The following is a 15,935-nucleotide window of genomic DNA, read 5'->3' as shown; positions in this document are numbered from 1 at the left end:
ATTAAAATCCACCATAACGATATATTTGTTTTTTAATAAATAAATAAAAAATTAAAGTTTAATTAGCCACAGTTTATTCAAAACCGTGGTTGAATAGCTATGATTTTAATTAACCGTGCCTAATTAACCACGGTTTTTTTAAACCGTGGTTAAACTAGCCACGATTTTTAAAAACTGTGATTGAATAACCACGATTTTATTTAAACTGTGGCTAATAAGACGAAAATTACAAAACCGTGGCTAAAAGTAACCATAGTTTTAAATAACCGTGGCTATTCGTCAACGATTTTAACAAATATTTTTATTTAGAAAAATATTGTTTTTTATATTCATTTTTATGGTTTTGAACTCCTTTTAGCATATATTTTACAATTACTTAGCGAGAATTTAAGTTTCTTGATTTTTTAGATTTTTGGAAAAAAGTTTTAATAATTAGCCGGAGCAGGTGTGCCAAAATAAGAGCAGATGCGCATAAAATCAGTAACCAAATTTTACCCATGCGCAAAGGCGATTAAACTTGGGAGCAGACGCGCAAAAAAAAAGAAGGTTGAGGAATCTGCGAAAGCAGCCGCGCTAAATTGAGTTTCTATTGCGCAGAAGCGCTATGTCACTAGCGCAGAAGCGCCTTGTGAAGGACGCAGTTGCGCTAGTGAGATGGAGCAGCTGCTATATGTTTCTAGATCAGCTGCTATATATATATATATATAAATATTCTTTTTAATATTAATTTTAATATTAAAAATATTATATTTTCTCCAAACTTTGATAATATTTTGTAAATTAAAAATTTTAAATTTCAGTTTGGTTTTTATATTTTATTTAAAAAATTTTGAATTATATTTTTTATGTCTTCTATACTAACACTTGAGATATAATATAAATAATACATCATTTTAACATCACAAAAAAATCTTTGGTTTTATTTATATAAGATATAATATATTGTGATATTATTTTAAAAATATACTGATGCATATAAAATATTACGAGGACAAAAAAAATATTTTATTGTTAGATATATAATTTTTTTTTAAAATCTAAATTTTTGTCCCAAGATATTTTAAATTATTTCTCATATTAGTTTTTCATTTGGTTCTAATTAACATGAATATTTGCCATATAATATACTTAAGAATTAAATATCCATTCACATGTACTTCTCATATCCTCTCCCATTTATTATTATGTTTTTGACATTTTTTGTTTCTTTTGTAATAAATTGGTCCACATAGTTTTCTCTAATATAGGTTTATATATGATATTAAAATATATATTTGATTTATATAGCACGTAGGAGTTGAAATAACTTAAATGAGGTCAAATTTTAACCACAAATAAATATTTTGAATACACACATTTAATTATAATAATATTATTATTGTTATATTATGATAAAATATAAATATATATCTATATATCTTGTCTCTCCACAAACCCATCAATTCCACCGCCTCACACGCTCGATCCCCCTTCCATCTTCTTTCTTTTCTTCTTCAAATTTTCCGTCGATTTAAATCACCGTATTTTCACCGTCGGTTATCGATTTTCAAAAGGGATCATAGTTTCGGAATCCTCGCGACGAGAGCTAGGTAGTGATACCAATATTTGCAAGGTTTTCTAGTAATTGGCTCAAACCAAAATCGGCAGCCGTGACCCAGCCGCCCACTTCCGCCGTAGCCGACCGCCTTTCAGCCTAGGATAAGGTTGTTTAGGTCGTTTGAAACTTGTTTCGAGGTACAATTTCGAACCTAAGGTTTTGAATTTTGGGAATTTTGATTCAATTGAATTTCGGTAATTGATATTTTATGTATTATATTGTTTGTACGTATTATTTTAGACTCGATTGAAGGTATTGACTATTTTTAAGAAATTATGGGGATTGATTTCGAAATTCCAGAATTATTGAGTTAGGTTCTTCGATTTTTATACTTGTTTGAACTGTTATTTAGATGTTTAGATGTGTTAGAATTTATATAGATTATTTTCAGAATTTATGAGAAATTTTCTGTAATGTCAAACTATTTTTCAATTTGGGTAATTCGACTTTTAGAGTCCTATATTCCAACAAGGGACATTTATAGTGCTGTTTAATATGAAATATGGTTTTTTGGAAGAGTTTGATTTTTACAGCTAGTTTCGGTAATTTTCAGATTTTATAAATTAGAATAAGAGTTAATATGAAATAAATGGGAAAACAGGATTGGATTATTCGATTAATACGTGAAATCTCATTTTGATGTATTTAATCTGTATCTTTTATGGATATTGAAGCAACAGAGCGTGGTATCATAAAAAAATTTAACCGGGAGAAGCCTCACCTACCTTTTGTGCTTGGTTTCGCAGCCAACCTTAATGGTTCACTTGATTTTTTGCTGGTTTACGGATTTTGTTTGTTGCATGTAAAAAAAATGATGCTTCGATTATTAATGTCACCTTTGAGCAGTAGAAGTAGCTCAATTAGTTTGTATGGGTATTGCTTCCAAGCCTTTAATTTTCCACTTTGTATTAATATTTCTGTAATATGAGCTTCGTTCCCTAATTATTCTTATTTAATACTTATGAGCTACTAGGTTGTTGTATATGCAGAATTCCGCAGAGACTATTTTGAAGCTTCAGGTATTCCTTGGATCGAAGTATCCACGCTCTTAGTGAAAAATTCATGAACTTTGATATTATTGGTGAAATAAAACAAATGAGATTTAAATTTCCATGCTTGCATGGTGTTCAAATTGGTATAATGTTTATTATACTGGTTTGTCTTTGCATCATACAAGTCAGGTTATATAGTTAGCTTCACATTGTGTTCATTACATCAAACTTTCTGCTGTGGGTGATCTGAACATCTCAGTGTCGCCTTCGGAGACGACACAAGGTCTGACGGCTCTCCTTCTGATACCTTCATCGTTTATAGTTAGCTTCACGTTGTGTTCATCATTGATATTCACTTATTGTTTCTGATTTTCGTTCTCCTTGTTGGAAATTGAATTATTTTTGACAATTGATCTCGGCAGAAGAAGTTTATTTAGAATGTGGTTGATTTTTTTTGAAGAATGTCATGAAAGTGATATGTTACTGTAGCATTCTCTCAGTTTTGGAATTTTCTAATTTTGTAGAAGTCTATAGTACTAAATGGTACTGCTTGTTTTTTCCCAACTACCGAAACATAAACATAATTGGTGGCATACGCCATCTGTTAAAGTTGATCTGAACAAGTAGTGAAGCATGAGATGTGGAAATATTTTTGCTTTTCTCTGTGGGCATCTACTACCTTAGTGGGCAACTGGGCATGAATTATCTTTTACTTCATTTCTTTCCATGAAGCTCATACTTGTAAATTATTAATGAGAAATTTTTTGCCACAAGGGTAAAGAGATAAGACGATTGGAAGAAAGCATGAGATGTGGAAAGAGATTTGCTTTTCTTTGGTATAAGGGGTTTGGGAACACAATCTCCATATTGGAGAACTCACGTGAATTTATCTTATATTAATAGTGCTTCTACAAATACTTGCGTAAATGTTTGCTTCATTTAGTTTCAAGTTTATGCTATCCAATACATATGTTTGTAAGTTCTACCAAAAGGGTATCAATTTATTTATTTATTTCTTTACACTTAGCCTTTGTTTGAGTTTTAATTTTGTTATAGCTACTGGATGATTGAATCAATGCATCGACATACTTTCTGATGGAACCTATTCCCTTTGATGGTGTACTTGCCAACTTTCACAATGAATCGTAAGTGCTAAATATTGTTATTATGGGATTTGTCCCCTTAACAGTATTTTAGTCTTTTAAAATTTGAATTGCTCCGTTAAACATGGTTATTTGTTTTTATTAATGTTTAGTATTTGTTTCTTTTCGTTTTTTTATGTTTTTTTTCATGTGGAATTAGATTTTCTGAACAAGGAGTACTTGAGCAGCGACAACAAGTTTACGATCATCACCTATTCTCCTACTCGAGTTGTAAGTGTTTTCTGAGCATTTGTGGTGTTATTTGCATCTAGCTTCGGATTTGTTTTACGGGTTTCCTTATTTTATTTTGGAAATAGTTAATTAATATAGTAATATGGTTATGTTCATGTTGTTTTAGCTATGTATTTAGATTTTCATGTATTTAGATTTTTACTTGTTAAACGATATAATTAAGATAGGTTTTAGTGTTTGTCATGTTGTGGTATTTAGAAGTTTTCTTTGGTTTCTATGTTTTTTGATCTTTTGTGGCTAAATTAGTCACGGTTTGGCTAATTCAGCCACAGTTTTTTAAAAAACCGTGGTTAAATTAACCACGGTTTTATGTAAAACCGTGGTTAATTTAACCACGTATTTTTTATTCCGTGGCTAATTTAGCCACGATTTTATACAAAACCGTGGCTGATTTAGCAACAGTTTTTTTAATTCCGTGGCTAAATTAGCCACGGTTTTGTATGAAACCGTGGTTAAATTTAGCCACGGTTTTAAACCGTGGCTAAATTTAACAACGGTGGATTTAACCACGGTTTCAAAAACCGTGGATAAATTAATTTAGCCATGGTTTTAGCCACGGTTTTGGCCGTGGCCAAACTCAAAGTTTTTTTGTAGTGTTGAAATTGAAAGAATAACCACAAACACAATCACTCTAAAAATAAGATAATATATCTTTGTTGTTTCTCATTCTCTTTTATTTATTTCAAATATGTTATTTTATTACTTTAAAAATATATGCGTGTCTATCTTCAAATAATACATATATACTTATATATATATATCAATTTGTTTTATACTAAATTCAAAGCATATATATATACTTATTTTTCACACATATTAACAATTTTTTTCGGAAATGTCAATTGGTAAATAAATTTTCAAGTTTATCCTTATTTAATGAATACTTATATGGTGTAAAAAATTATTAAAAGTAGTCTATGTATTTAATAAAAAACCTAATAAATTATGGACATATTAATAAAAAAAGTGGAAAATATTATTAATTATTGCACAATTATATATATTTTGTAAATAAATAAAAAAGTGATTATATATGAAACAGAGAGAGTGTGTAATTTTAAAGGATAAATTTTAAAAATATCAATATATATAAATATTTTAGATATTTGAAGTTGTTTCTTCAATTAATATGATAGATTTTTTATTTTATTTTTTATTATAATTTCATTTTATGTTATATAAAAATAAATTTTAAAATTTTCAGTAAATAAAAATTTATCATTAGTTAAAAAAAATACCAATTTAGATATTGGATGACAATAAAGAAGAAGAGGAAAATAAGAAAGTACGGATGTGAGAGAAGAAGGAAAAAGGGCAAAAAATAAAAGAGAGAATAGAATAAGAGGTAAAAAATAAGCAAAAAATAAAAGAGAGAATAGAATAAGAGGTAAAAAAATAAAATAAAGCAAAAAATAAAAGAGAGAATAGAATAAGAGGTAAAAAAACAAGCAAAAAATAAATGAGAGAATAAAATAAGAGGTAAAAAATAAAATAAAACTCAAAAGACGGGACGAGGAATTGAACTATATAGAGTTCTTAAAGGTACTTTCTCCACTAAGCTACAGAAGATTTCATTTACATAAGAGGGGCCGCAATTATATATATCTGATTCATAAAATATTAATTACATAATATTAAAAAAAATTTAATTTTTGGGGGGCCGTGGCCCCCCAGGTCCTATGATGGATAACTCCTTCAAGTGAGATACACATGTGAGAACAAAGGCCAACCAAGCAGCGCACCAACTAGCTTGTAAATCACTCTTATTATCTTTCAGACTTTGAATGAGATTGCATTATAACAGTCCATCCGTGCGTACCGAACAGGAAGCCATAGCCAACGATTTCTCAAGATTTTCTTCCGTCTGATTCGCACGATCCGACCGTCAGATTGATTTCGAGTTGAGTTTCACGATCACTGCAACGAGGGCTTCGTTCTGACGTAAGTTTTGCTACGATATTTGAACTTTGATTTTTTTTGGGTTGTCAGAATTTGATAATCTTTGAGTATGTTGTTATTGAGTTAGCTTAGATCGTGTATTCGAAGTCGGTTCGGAAAAAGAACGAAGTTTGGATTTTATATGATTTTTGAGGTATATTTCAAAAATGGGGTGTTGGATTTTGATTGATTTGTTGGTTGAGAAGTTGATATGGATGGTATAGCATGGTTTGATGATGTTGATGATTTTTGGTTTGACCGATTTTAGCCGTTATGCCGTCGAAATCGAGTTTTGGTTTATCGGTTGTTTGTTTGGTTCAATTCCGGGTTTGATTGAGTTGTTGGATTGACACCGAATCCGTATATTCTTCGTTTTTAGATTTGGATTGGAGTATCGGGTTTGGATCGAACTTGGGAGTCGATCGAATTGAGAATCGAAGACGGTATATTGATTGAGTTTTCCTTGTTTCGATTTGTTGTGATTCGATTGATTATTTATTTGAGTTCGTTATTATTTTCAGATTTGAATCTTCGACGGACTTGAAAGGTAAAAGATGACATCGAATATGAATGGGGTAAAATACTCGAGTTCGATTGATTCTCGAGCCCCGAAAATCACATACTGCATGTTAATTGCTTGTGTGAACTTGTTTAATTATTTCGTTTACACTTGCATTCATATTGAGCTGATTACTCGATTCGTTTTGAAATTAGACGATTTAGGGAGCTATATTGAAGTGACTTTGGATTTCGAGTTTTTCCAAGTGCCAGAATACTTCTTATAGTTGCTCTGAAGTCTAGGGGTTGAGTTGAGCGACATCCACCCCGAATGGGTGTGTCGGTAAGTTGTTGTGAAGACTTGGCTCCGGGATCCCAACCAAATACCGATTGATATTTCGATTATCGGATTTGATAGTCCCGAGTTTTGAAGTCATGCACACATTCATTCTCATTTTGAATTGTTATTGATTATTTCATTTCAATCTGAGGTGTTTATCTGTTATTGCATGCCTGTCTCTTTTACTTAAAAATTATATTTCTAACCGATTTATCCGGTTGTTGTCTTTGTCTGTATGTGTACTTGGCAACAGGAGGATCAGGAGCTGGACCAAGTCGTTTGGGTTAGCTCGGGGTGAGATGATAGAAGTGAGACACCGCGTTGTAGGGTCGAGTTTGTTGAACTTGTATTAGTTTTGTTGAGTCGTTTGAACTCTATTATCGAACTCGACTTAATATTGTATTTTGGACAGAACTTAGATTATGGCATGTTCTACATATTGTTTTGTATTGAGCTTGGGTTTGGATTGATTGGAGTTGCCTTTGAATTATTTTTCCCAGGCTTCTCTCCCTCTCTGTCCGTTTTGCCTGCGCGCGTGCGAGGCATCACCTCGCGCGCGCGCAAGGAGCCTAGAGTGGCTCGGGAAATTTTGACCGCGCGCGCGAGCTCTCTCCTCGCGCGGGCGCGAGCATTTCCGCGAGCCTCTGCTCGCGTAGCCTGCACGCGCGCGAGGTGATGACCTCGCGCGGGCGCGAGGCTCTTTTATAAAAAAAAAAAAAAATTTTATTCGCTTTTCCGCGGCTATTCGTGTTCGATTAAATGATTAATTATTCGAGTTTAGAAGATTAAAAACGAGGTCTCACAAGTGTTCTTTAAAAACTATTATTGGAAATCACTTTTAAAAAAATATTTTACAAAAATTTTATAAAAAAACATTAAATTTTTTTCATTTATAAAACACTAAAAATATTTTTAAAAATACATGTACAACATAAACTTATATCTTTTTAAAGAATATTCCTAATCAATTAGCGTCTCTAATCCCTTAAAATAATTCGATTAATTTTAATTGGGTTCGATTTGGTTTTTGTCTTCTTTTAACGTCAACAACCCATTACCCATTACCGACGTCCGAAAGAGTAATATCCGATGGCCCCATTAGGGTGTTGAAGTTGGTGGAGCAGGTGAATTTTTGGCCAAATGTTATGAGTTCGATTTCCCTGTCATACAAGATTTGCCCAAAGTGGTTTATTTGACTAGCATAGTTTACAAGCTATTGCGTTAGTTCGAGATTTACCAAAAACACACCTAAGAATAGCAACTGCGAGTTCCCATGTCACATTAAAGAAAAAAAAAAAAAAAAAGGTAATATCCTATGGAAAAAAAATAGCAAAGGAAGTGGGAACTAAAAATAGTAAAAGCAGTTGCATATATAGGTGCCACATGTCATCCATATATTTTATTTTAATGATAAAAAATACATTAAATAAAAATTCAAGGGGCTGCGTGTCACCCTTAACAGAGCCTGTCATTCTCCTTACTCCAACACTTGTCTCTTTATTTGATCGATTCACCCATTGGCTTCTGCATATTTATCCATCCCCCAGCTTCTCCATATTACCGTTTTCAATCATGACCGGCAAAGAAATCCTCATCAAGGTCAAGGTATATATGATTCATGCATGCGTTTCTGGGATTTTAGTTTTCCAAAGATCCTTCTGATGTCAAGATTTGTCGGGGTTTTTTTTTTTTTTTTTTCTTTTTAAATTCTTCTGATGGATTTGAACGAATAAGGAATTTTCCTTTGTTTATGTTTGTTTTCCTTTTTGTTTGGGCCGAAGCCGATTCTTTCGTTGTTACTGTGAATGCAGGAAAAAATTGGTTTGAGTTCATCGGATCCGGACGGTGGGAAAGGGAAGAGCAAGATGTCGAAGCACGTCACGCATGGGTACCATATGGTTGAGGGGAAATCAGCTCATACGATGGAAGATTACGTTTTCGCGCAGTTTAAACAAGTGGGCGACCATGAACTTGGGTTGTTTGCGGTGTTCGATGGTCATTTGAGCCACCAGGTTCCCATTTATTTGAAGGCTCACCTCTTCGACAATATCTTGAAAGAGGTATATATGATCTTGCATTAATTAATTATCTGATTTGTAGAATTGTAGCACGTTCGAATATGTATTGTTTTGAAGACAAATATGAGGCTTAATTGTTTTATTTGATTCCTTAGCTCGCAAGTGTCATGAACTTAAATATGTCAATGGTATTCGGTGAAAATGTCAATGTTTGGACCTTAAGAAGTTGGGTCTAACTTTATCCCTGATCAGTTCATTGTTCGAGTTTTGAGTGGGGTTTTGACCTGTTAGAAAATTCGAGCTCGAGCTTGAATTTACTATATCATTTAGGTAGTGTTTGCAACTTCTAAAAATAAATGACTATGAATTCTAAAAATAAATGACTATGAAGATTTTCTTTTAACAAATTCATAATCACTTAAAGTGATTTTTTTTTTAGGTTGCAAACACTACCTTAGAATTTGGCTCGATTAGAGTAGTGTGAGGGTAGTGTGCATCTGTATTAATACAGGGAAATATAGGCTTTGCATCACCTGTGTTGTAGAAATTTAGTAAACTTACCTGATTTTGACAAAAGATCTTTCTTAAACACATCTGTTTTTGAGTGTTGATGCCCTAGCTACAGGACTATTGGTTTATATTGCCTTGTCGGTTTTTGAACGTTGCCTTATGTTTTAGAAATATGCATTTATTGAAGATAAATTTGCAAATGATTAAAGCCATGTAGCTAGCAGGCCATGAGCTCTGCCTGGACACTTGTAGGATGGATAATGTTTGGTCATTTTTCTTAATTAGCATTATCCCATATCCCAAGTAACAATGGCTATTTTTCTTAATTAGCATTATCCCATATCCCAAGTAACAATGGCTCAAACTTAAAGACTGTACCTAACTTCGAACTTGGACATCATTCTTAAATCAGCCGGACTTTTGGAGTGACACGGAGAAAGCAATAACAAGAGCTTATCGGATTACGGATGGCAATATATTGGAAAAAAGCCAGGATTTGGGTAAAGGGGGTTCCACTGCGGTTACGGCTATATTGATAAACTGTGAGAAGCTTGTCGTCGCTAACGTCGGAGATTCTCGTGCCGTGATATGCAAGAATGGAAAGGCGAAGCAATTATCAGTTGATCATGAGCCTAGTGTGGAAAGGGAGAATATTGAGAACAGAGGTGGCTTTGTGCTCAAGTATCCAGGTACATATTACCATTGTGTTTTGATTAAGGTGCATTTCATTTTGTGGTCATCAATAATTCTGGTTCTACTTAGGTGATGTTCCACGAGTGGACGGGCAGTTGGCAGTGGCGAGGGCATTTGGTGATAAAAAGTTGAAGGATCATCTTAGTTCAGAACCTGATGTAACAGTCGAGTTTATAGATGATGAGACAGAATTCGTGATCTTGGCAAGTGATGGAATTTGGAAGGTTGGTGCCCTGAAAATGATCTTTAATCAATGCATTTTTTGTTCATTTATTTCTAAATAATAGATTTGTTGCATGACGAACTCTATATCTCTAGCAACACACTAGGTGTTCGAAAATCGTGCTATTATGAATTTGTTTAGAAATTAAGAAATATAGAGGAATGACCTATCCTTGACGCGATTCCAGGTTTTGTCGAACCAAGAGGCTGTGGACTGCATCAGGAACATCAAAGATGCTAAATTGGCAGCTAAGCGACTCAACGAAGAGGCACTGAATAGGAAGAGCACTGATGATATTTCCTGTATAGTTGTAAGGTTTGGGTGACTCAGCTGGTTGCTTGCAAGACACATTGACGAACATGTAGTACTGGTGTTGGAATATGATGTTTGATGATACTTTCTTGTACAATCGGAAGTGCTTTAATTAACTTGGATTCTAGTGGTTTAGTTTCTTGAATAAGTTCTAGTTGGGATCACGTTACATGCATCTATTTGCTTATATTTGTGTTTCGCAACAGAGTATTTGTTGCATTTGAAAATCAGAAATATTAATGAAATATCATCGAATTGGAGCAAATTATGCATATGCAGAGTAGACGTATATAATGTATTTGTATATAGATATCTATCTATATCTTTATACCGTTATTAATCTATATATAAAATATTAGTCTTAGCTTAAGTCCAATGTCTCACAACTTAAGTCTAATAGAGAGAATTTTTTGGTAGGTTCGTTTTGGTTTTATTTTTAGTTGCGAAATCATTAAATGTTCATTTTAATAAAATATCATTTCAATCCTCAGCAATTTTCATAAATATTACTTTGGCAAATTTTAAGCAGTTATATATTTAAATTTAGCAGTTTTATAACAATCATTTTATCCATTTTAGTACTTGTTACTTGATAGATAAGATTGGAAAAAATAATTGTATAGAACACGTAATAGACATTTTTATTAATAATAATTATAAAAACACGTGTTGCACTTTTTAACATGTATCTATGACATTCTTTAATACCGCGACTTTGAACTAAAAAACTCAATTTCATCATTTTAAAAAAAAAAAACTCAACTTCATCGTGGGACCTATCACAACACTGTTGGAACACGTACTCAGATCTGTCAGATCTGATACTTGTAGCAGCGAAAGTTTAAAATTTTTATTTTCTGATCTGAAACGATTCCAGATCGTGGGTATCAAATTCTTACGATTAAAACAATAAGTAAAATGAAACATAATTAAATTTTATCTCTCAAGTCTCAACTTGAGGTTATGGACTCCAACAGATAAAATCTGCTATTCTTGTATATCCCAGGAACCGATGCCTCGATCAACTCCTGAATCAGGTCCACGAACAGAATTCTAAAACACTCTGATAGACTGCACTAGAAAGTCTATCAGAAGTTTCTACGAAGATAAATTAACAGATCTGATATGTTAAATCAGACTGCAATTTTTGAAAATTGCAGACTGAATTTTCGAACACAGGGAGAGGAAGTGGACGGCCACCTTAGAGAGAAAACTCTAGGGTTTTTCGAAAATTATGCATGCTTGTTTTTAATTTCTGTACTGCAATAACATATTTATAATATGGGCTGCTAACAGCTTAGAGCCTATTAGTCATAAGTTCAAGCGTGACAAGCAAAGCCCGCATGTTCAAAAATTAATATAAAATTCATCGTGACTCAAATTAATAAACCAATTTTACCAATGCGTACAGAAACCTTCTGCATATTTTAAAGTCAAGATAAATTTTCTGAATCCGAATTCAGTGGTTTCCAAAAATGGCATTCCTATGTCATTTTAGAAAATCTCACTCCCTCTACTCATCAATAAGAAGTCATACTTCTCATTTGCTAAATTTAACTCATTAAATTTAATTATCTCAACGGGGATTAGAAATCTATTACTTGTGTGACCTTCAATGGTTCAGAGATACAGCTAGCCATGGGCCCACAACTTCTTGTGACTCGAAATAATAATTTCCGACTTGCCCATTGAATCATGGTAAGAGCGCCTAGCAACATCGCCCCATGATTTCCTAGGTATCACTGATAGTACCAGCAAGAACCAGTGGGTTTTGGTTAGCGTACAGTACGGTCCTTTCAACCATATATCCCGATCGAATCAACAACCATTGGTATATTGAGAGTCGTTCGAGATTCGATAACTATGCAATATATCTTGAAGATTAAACAGTGACATCGCATGTGCAACTAGGAAACCAAGTAACCTAAAACACATCATGTACTCTGGCCAGAGATTTGTCACACTATTATCTCCTTAGATCGCATAAGATATCCACACTCGCAAGCGTGTGGTGAATCCTTGACAACAAAACACTGACTCCTATATGTGTTGTAACTGTACCCAATCTCGACACCTGATGACCCTCATGGAGTAGATAAACGAGTCAAAATACAATACTAGCATATAGAGTCTCCATGATGTTTCAAGTAGTAAGGACTAATGATGTACAACCAAAACCACGGACTTATCCACTCAATTAGTAAAAACCACTTGGAAAGTCCGAATAGGGCAGTTCGATCATCCATCCAATGAATATCCATTTGCATGCTTCGAACATCTCTATGTTCCATACCAATGAAACATGGTACTCGGCATCGCAAATGCTCAGGGGCGGAGCCAGGATTGAAAAGTTCCCGGGGCTGGCTCCGCCCCGTTTTAGACAATATATATATATAAATGTGAGAAAAGTTAGTTAAAATCGAACCAAACTTTTTAAAATGGAATTAACCTTTTTTTCATTAAAACGAATCGATTGAACTTTACTCTAAAGACGAAAAAAATCAAACAAAAAATAATATATTATTTTGATAATATGACACACAAATACAACATATAAGCATGCAAAACCCGGTGGCTATCTCAGTCAGTACTTAAGTACCTTATTATAGGCAGTCCTAGCAGTTCCACTCTAGGTTTCAAGCCTATCATCAACTTTACAATGCAAATACTCATGCATCATTTAATAATATCTAAAAGCCTTAACTAAGCTATTGCATACTACCAAATAATTTAAGGAGACCATAGTTATACCTACGTCCGTCGTCAGCCCGCTGATGGAAATTGTCTCAAAACTAGGCCACAGCTCCGCTACGACGCCTGGATCGCTATGCCACTTTCGGAATCCCAAAAGGACGCATAAAATTCCCTAGATCTAAACTAGAAGGCTAAGGGATCGAGAGAGAAAAAAGAGAGGGGCGAGTTGAAAATGAAATCTCGGCCCCCTATTTATAGGCGAAGTTCGGAGCCTTCGAACCCGACTTCGGAGACTCCGATCCGGTTCGGATCCTCCGTTCCTGACTTCGGAGCTTTCGATCCTGACTTTGTATTCTTAGAAGTCCCATCAGTGACGTCAACAATGACGTATTATTTTCGGACAGCTGGCCATGCAAGTTCGGATCCTCCGATCTCATGTTCGGGTCCTCCGAACCAGTTCGGATCCTCCGATTTTATGTTCGGATCCTCCGATCCAGTTCGGAGCCTCCTATTCTGGTTCGGATCATCCGAACCCTCGGAACCTTACCGAACATTTTCGAGTGTCATTGATCCATTTTTGGACTCTGTTAATCCATTTGGAATTTCCTTAATTATGTTTTACTTAATCTAAACATGATTACATGATTAATTACTCATTAATCATTAATTCCGGATACAGGTCACTACATTCTCTCCCTCTTAAAAGATTTCGTCCTCGAAATCTAGGGTAAACCTCGAGAACGTAATAGAGACCCTTGCTCATGTGTTTGGTCGAAATAAATCCCGAAACAATCAGACTCTTGCCAAATTATCTGTAAGCTCCATTAATGCTGAACCGCATTAACATGCTCCCAACTGAAGATTACTGCAATACTGGTCGACATTCAAACTTCCTTGGCACTAATGTATCACAACACTGATACGTCTTCCATCCTGACCACGATCTCTCTGATCACGAAAGATACCAACACCCACTTGATCGAGATCATCGTCCCAAGGAAAAGTCTTAAACTGACGAAGACCAAGTCATAACCTGACTGGCTTACGACATTCGTCGAATCACCAAACTAGATCTAACCATCTAATGGTTCCAAAAGTTCTCGGTGCTCAACACCTCTAGTCAGGAAACACCAATCCCAACACTGTGCTGACACAACAAAGCCCGAATTTCTCCCCAAGAGAATTTAGTTGACACAAAGTCATACTTCAACATAACTGCTTCACATGATTCCTTAGACTGATTATCTTTCCCATGATACTTTGAAGCAAAACAAGCTCCCCAAAGCAATTATTGGGAACTCAGACCATCCAGTCTAGTACTAATCACAATTCATGTTTCTTAGTATAACTCAATCATTGTGTCATAAAAGAATTCTCGTCACAGGACAATCATGTCACAAAATCCTTTTTGACCATTGGTATGCGAAGCCATACACATACACTGCAATGGAAGTCATCACATTTCTTATGATCTACATCATCTCGACCATAGGTTATTCACCCATGAATTCAATCGATGGACATCCTCCCGATAGTTATACATACTTGAAATCACTATACACACATAAAGACTAAGGCAAACTTCCCCCAATATGCTCGACTGGGACAGTTCACAGTGCACAGACATATGGAAACGCTTCCTATTCCGTCTCGAAACTCGACAGTCATTGCACCTGGTATAAATCACCTCGAAGCCTTTGATGACACCATCATCACTAGCTACCTATCACGCATCCGACCATTGTCCATTGCTAAAACGCAATATCCTTGACAAAGAGTCTGCATGGATGTGACTCACTGACTGGAAAGAACGAATTTGATCCGTCCGGATCTTGCGAAATCTTCGATCCCAAAGGCGAACCTCATTGGCTACTAAATCGATCATCAACTATCTCAGCAGCAACACATACCTTATGCGGGAAACTAGTGACATATCCTGATAGATCTCAAGAACTATATCCTATCTAATGTCACATATCACGATCTGACAACTGATATCCCCTTACTAGTATCCATTAACTTTTCCAACGCTCTTCAGATTCAACTTAACAGTTCAACACAAGATCACTATGTCGAAATGTTTGGTTGACATCCTTGATATCGTTGTTAGTGGACAAATCTCACATGAAGCAGAAACTTGATCCCTTCCGTTACTCACCCGAGCATGCGATTACTATCACTAAGCAATTGCTGGAATCAATTTCCTTTTCTTGTCTTTATTGTCAAGTTATCGCCTAACTTGACCTCACAAGTCCAAATTCAATCGTCCCCCGATTACAACAATCCTAAAAGGTCTATCTCTGGCAACCCTAGAGATCCTAAATTACCCAAATCCTTGAATGCTCTGAAATTGTACCAAGCACAAATTCCCTTAAGCATTACGCGACAAAATACTATCCAAGTATTTCTTAATTGCTACACCCTGATCATCACATATTGGCTCAACTAATCGACCTCGTTGATTCTACTACGACTCTCACTCAATTGGTCAGTGAAAATCCATTTAGACCACCACTAATCATCAAACCTACATGGCTCGATCAATACCCTTGACTCGGCTGCCACAATTCTGTTATTCCCAACACTTGGAATACCCAATTCGTTCTGGTTTCAACACACCCATACTTGACAAACAGACAATAGCTATTAGTAGTCTATCGACACAATCTCGTGCCTTACTACCGACAGCTACCTCGTACACTGGACCTAATCACCCTAACTCTGAC

The 15,935-nt window shown here is 34.8% G+C and overlaps 1 protein-coding gene across 2 annotated transcripts; it reads left to right on the top strand.

Annotated features, from left to right (window-relative positions):
• The first annotated feature begins 8,240 nt into the window (after window positions 1-8,240).
• On the top strand, window positions 8,241-10,765 carry LOC140890944 (probable protein phosphatase 2C 39). 2 transcript variants are annotated; one of them, XM_073299125.1, is made up of 5 exons: window positions 8,241-8,364; window positions 8,571-8,819; window positions 9,700-9,976; window positions 10,050-10,204; window positions 10,391-10,765. In XM_073299125.1, the coding sequence occupies exons 1-5, from the start codon at window positions 8,332-8,334 to the stop codon at window positions 10,526-10,528; spliced, it is 852 nt and encodes a 283-aa protein (XP_073155226.1). In that variant the 5' UTR covers window positions 8,241-8,331; the 3' UTR covers window positions 10,529-10,765. The 2 variants fall into 2 exon arrangements, with proteins under 2 accessions (XP_073155226.1, XP_073155233.1); XM_073299132.1 differs by having other exon boundaries at window positions 8,250-8,358.
• Window positions 10,766-15,935: the final 5,170 nt, after the last annotated feature.

This window comes from Henckelia pumila, chromosome 1, assembly GCF_033568475.1.
Source record: "Henckelia pumila isolate YLH828 chromosome 1, ASM3356847v2, whole genome shotgun sequence".
Classification (NCBI taxonomy): domain Eukaryota; kingdom Viridiplantae; phylum Streptophyta; class Magnoliopsida; order Lamiales; family Gesneriaceae; genus Henckelia; species Henckelia pumila.
The sequence above is the reverse complement of the archived record's forward strand: the minus strand, read 5'-3'. Positions and strand labels throughout refer to the sequence as shown.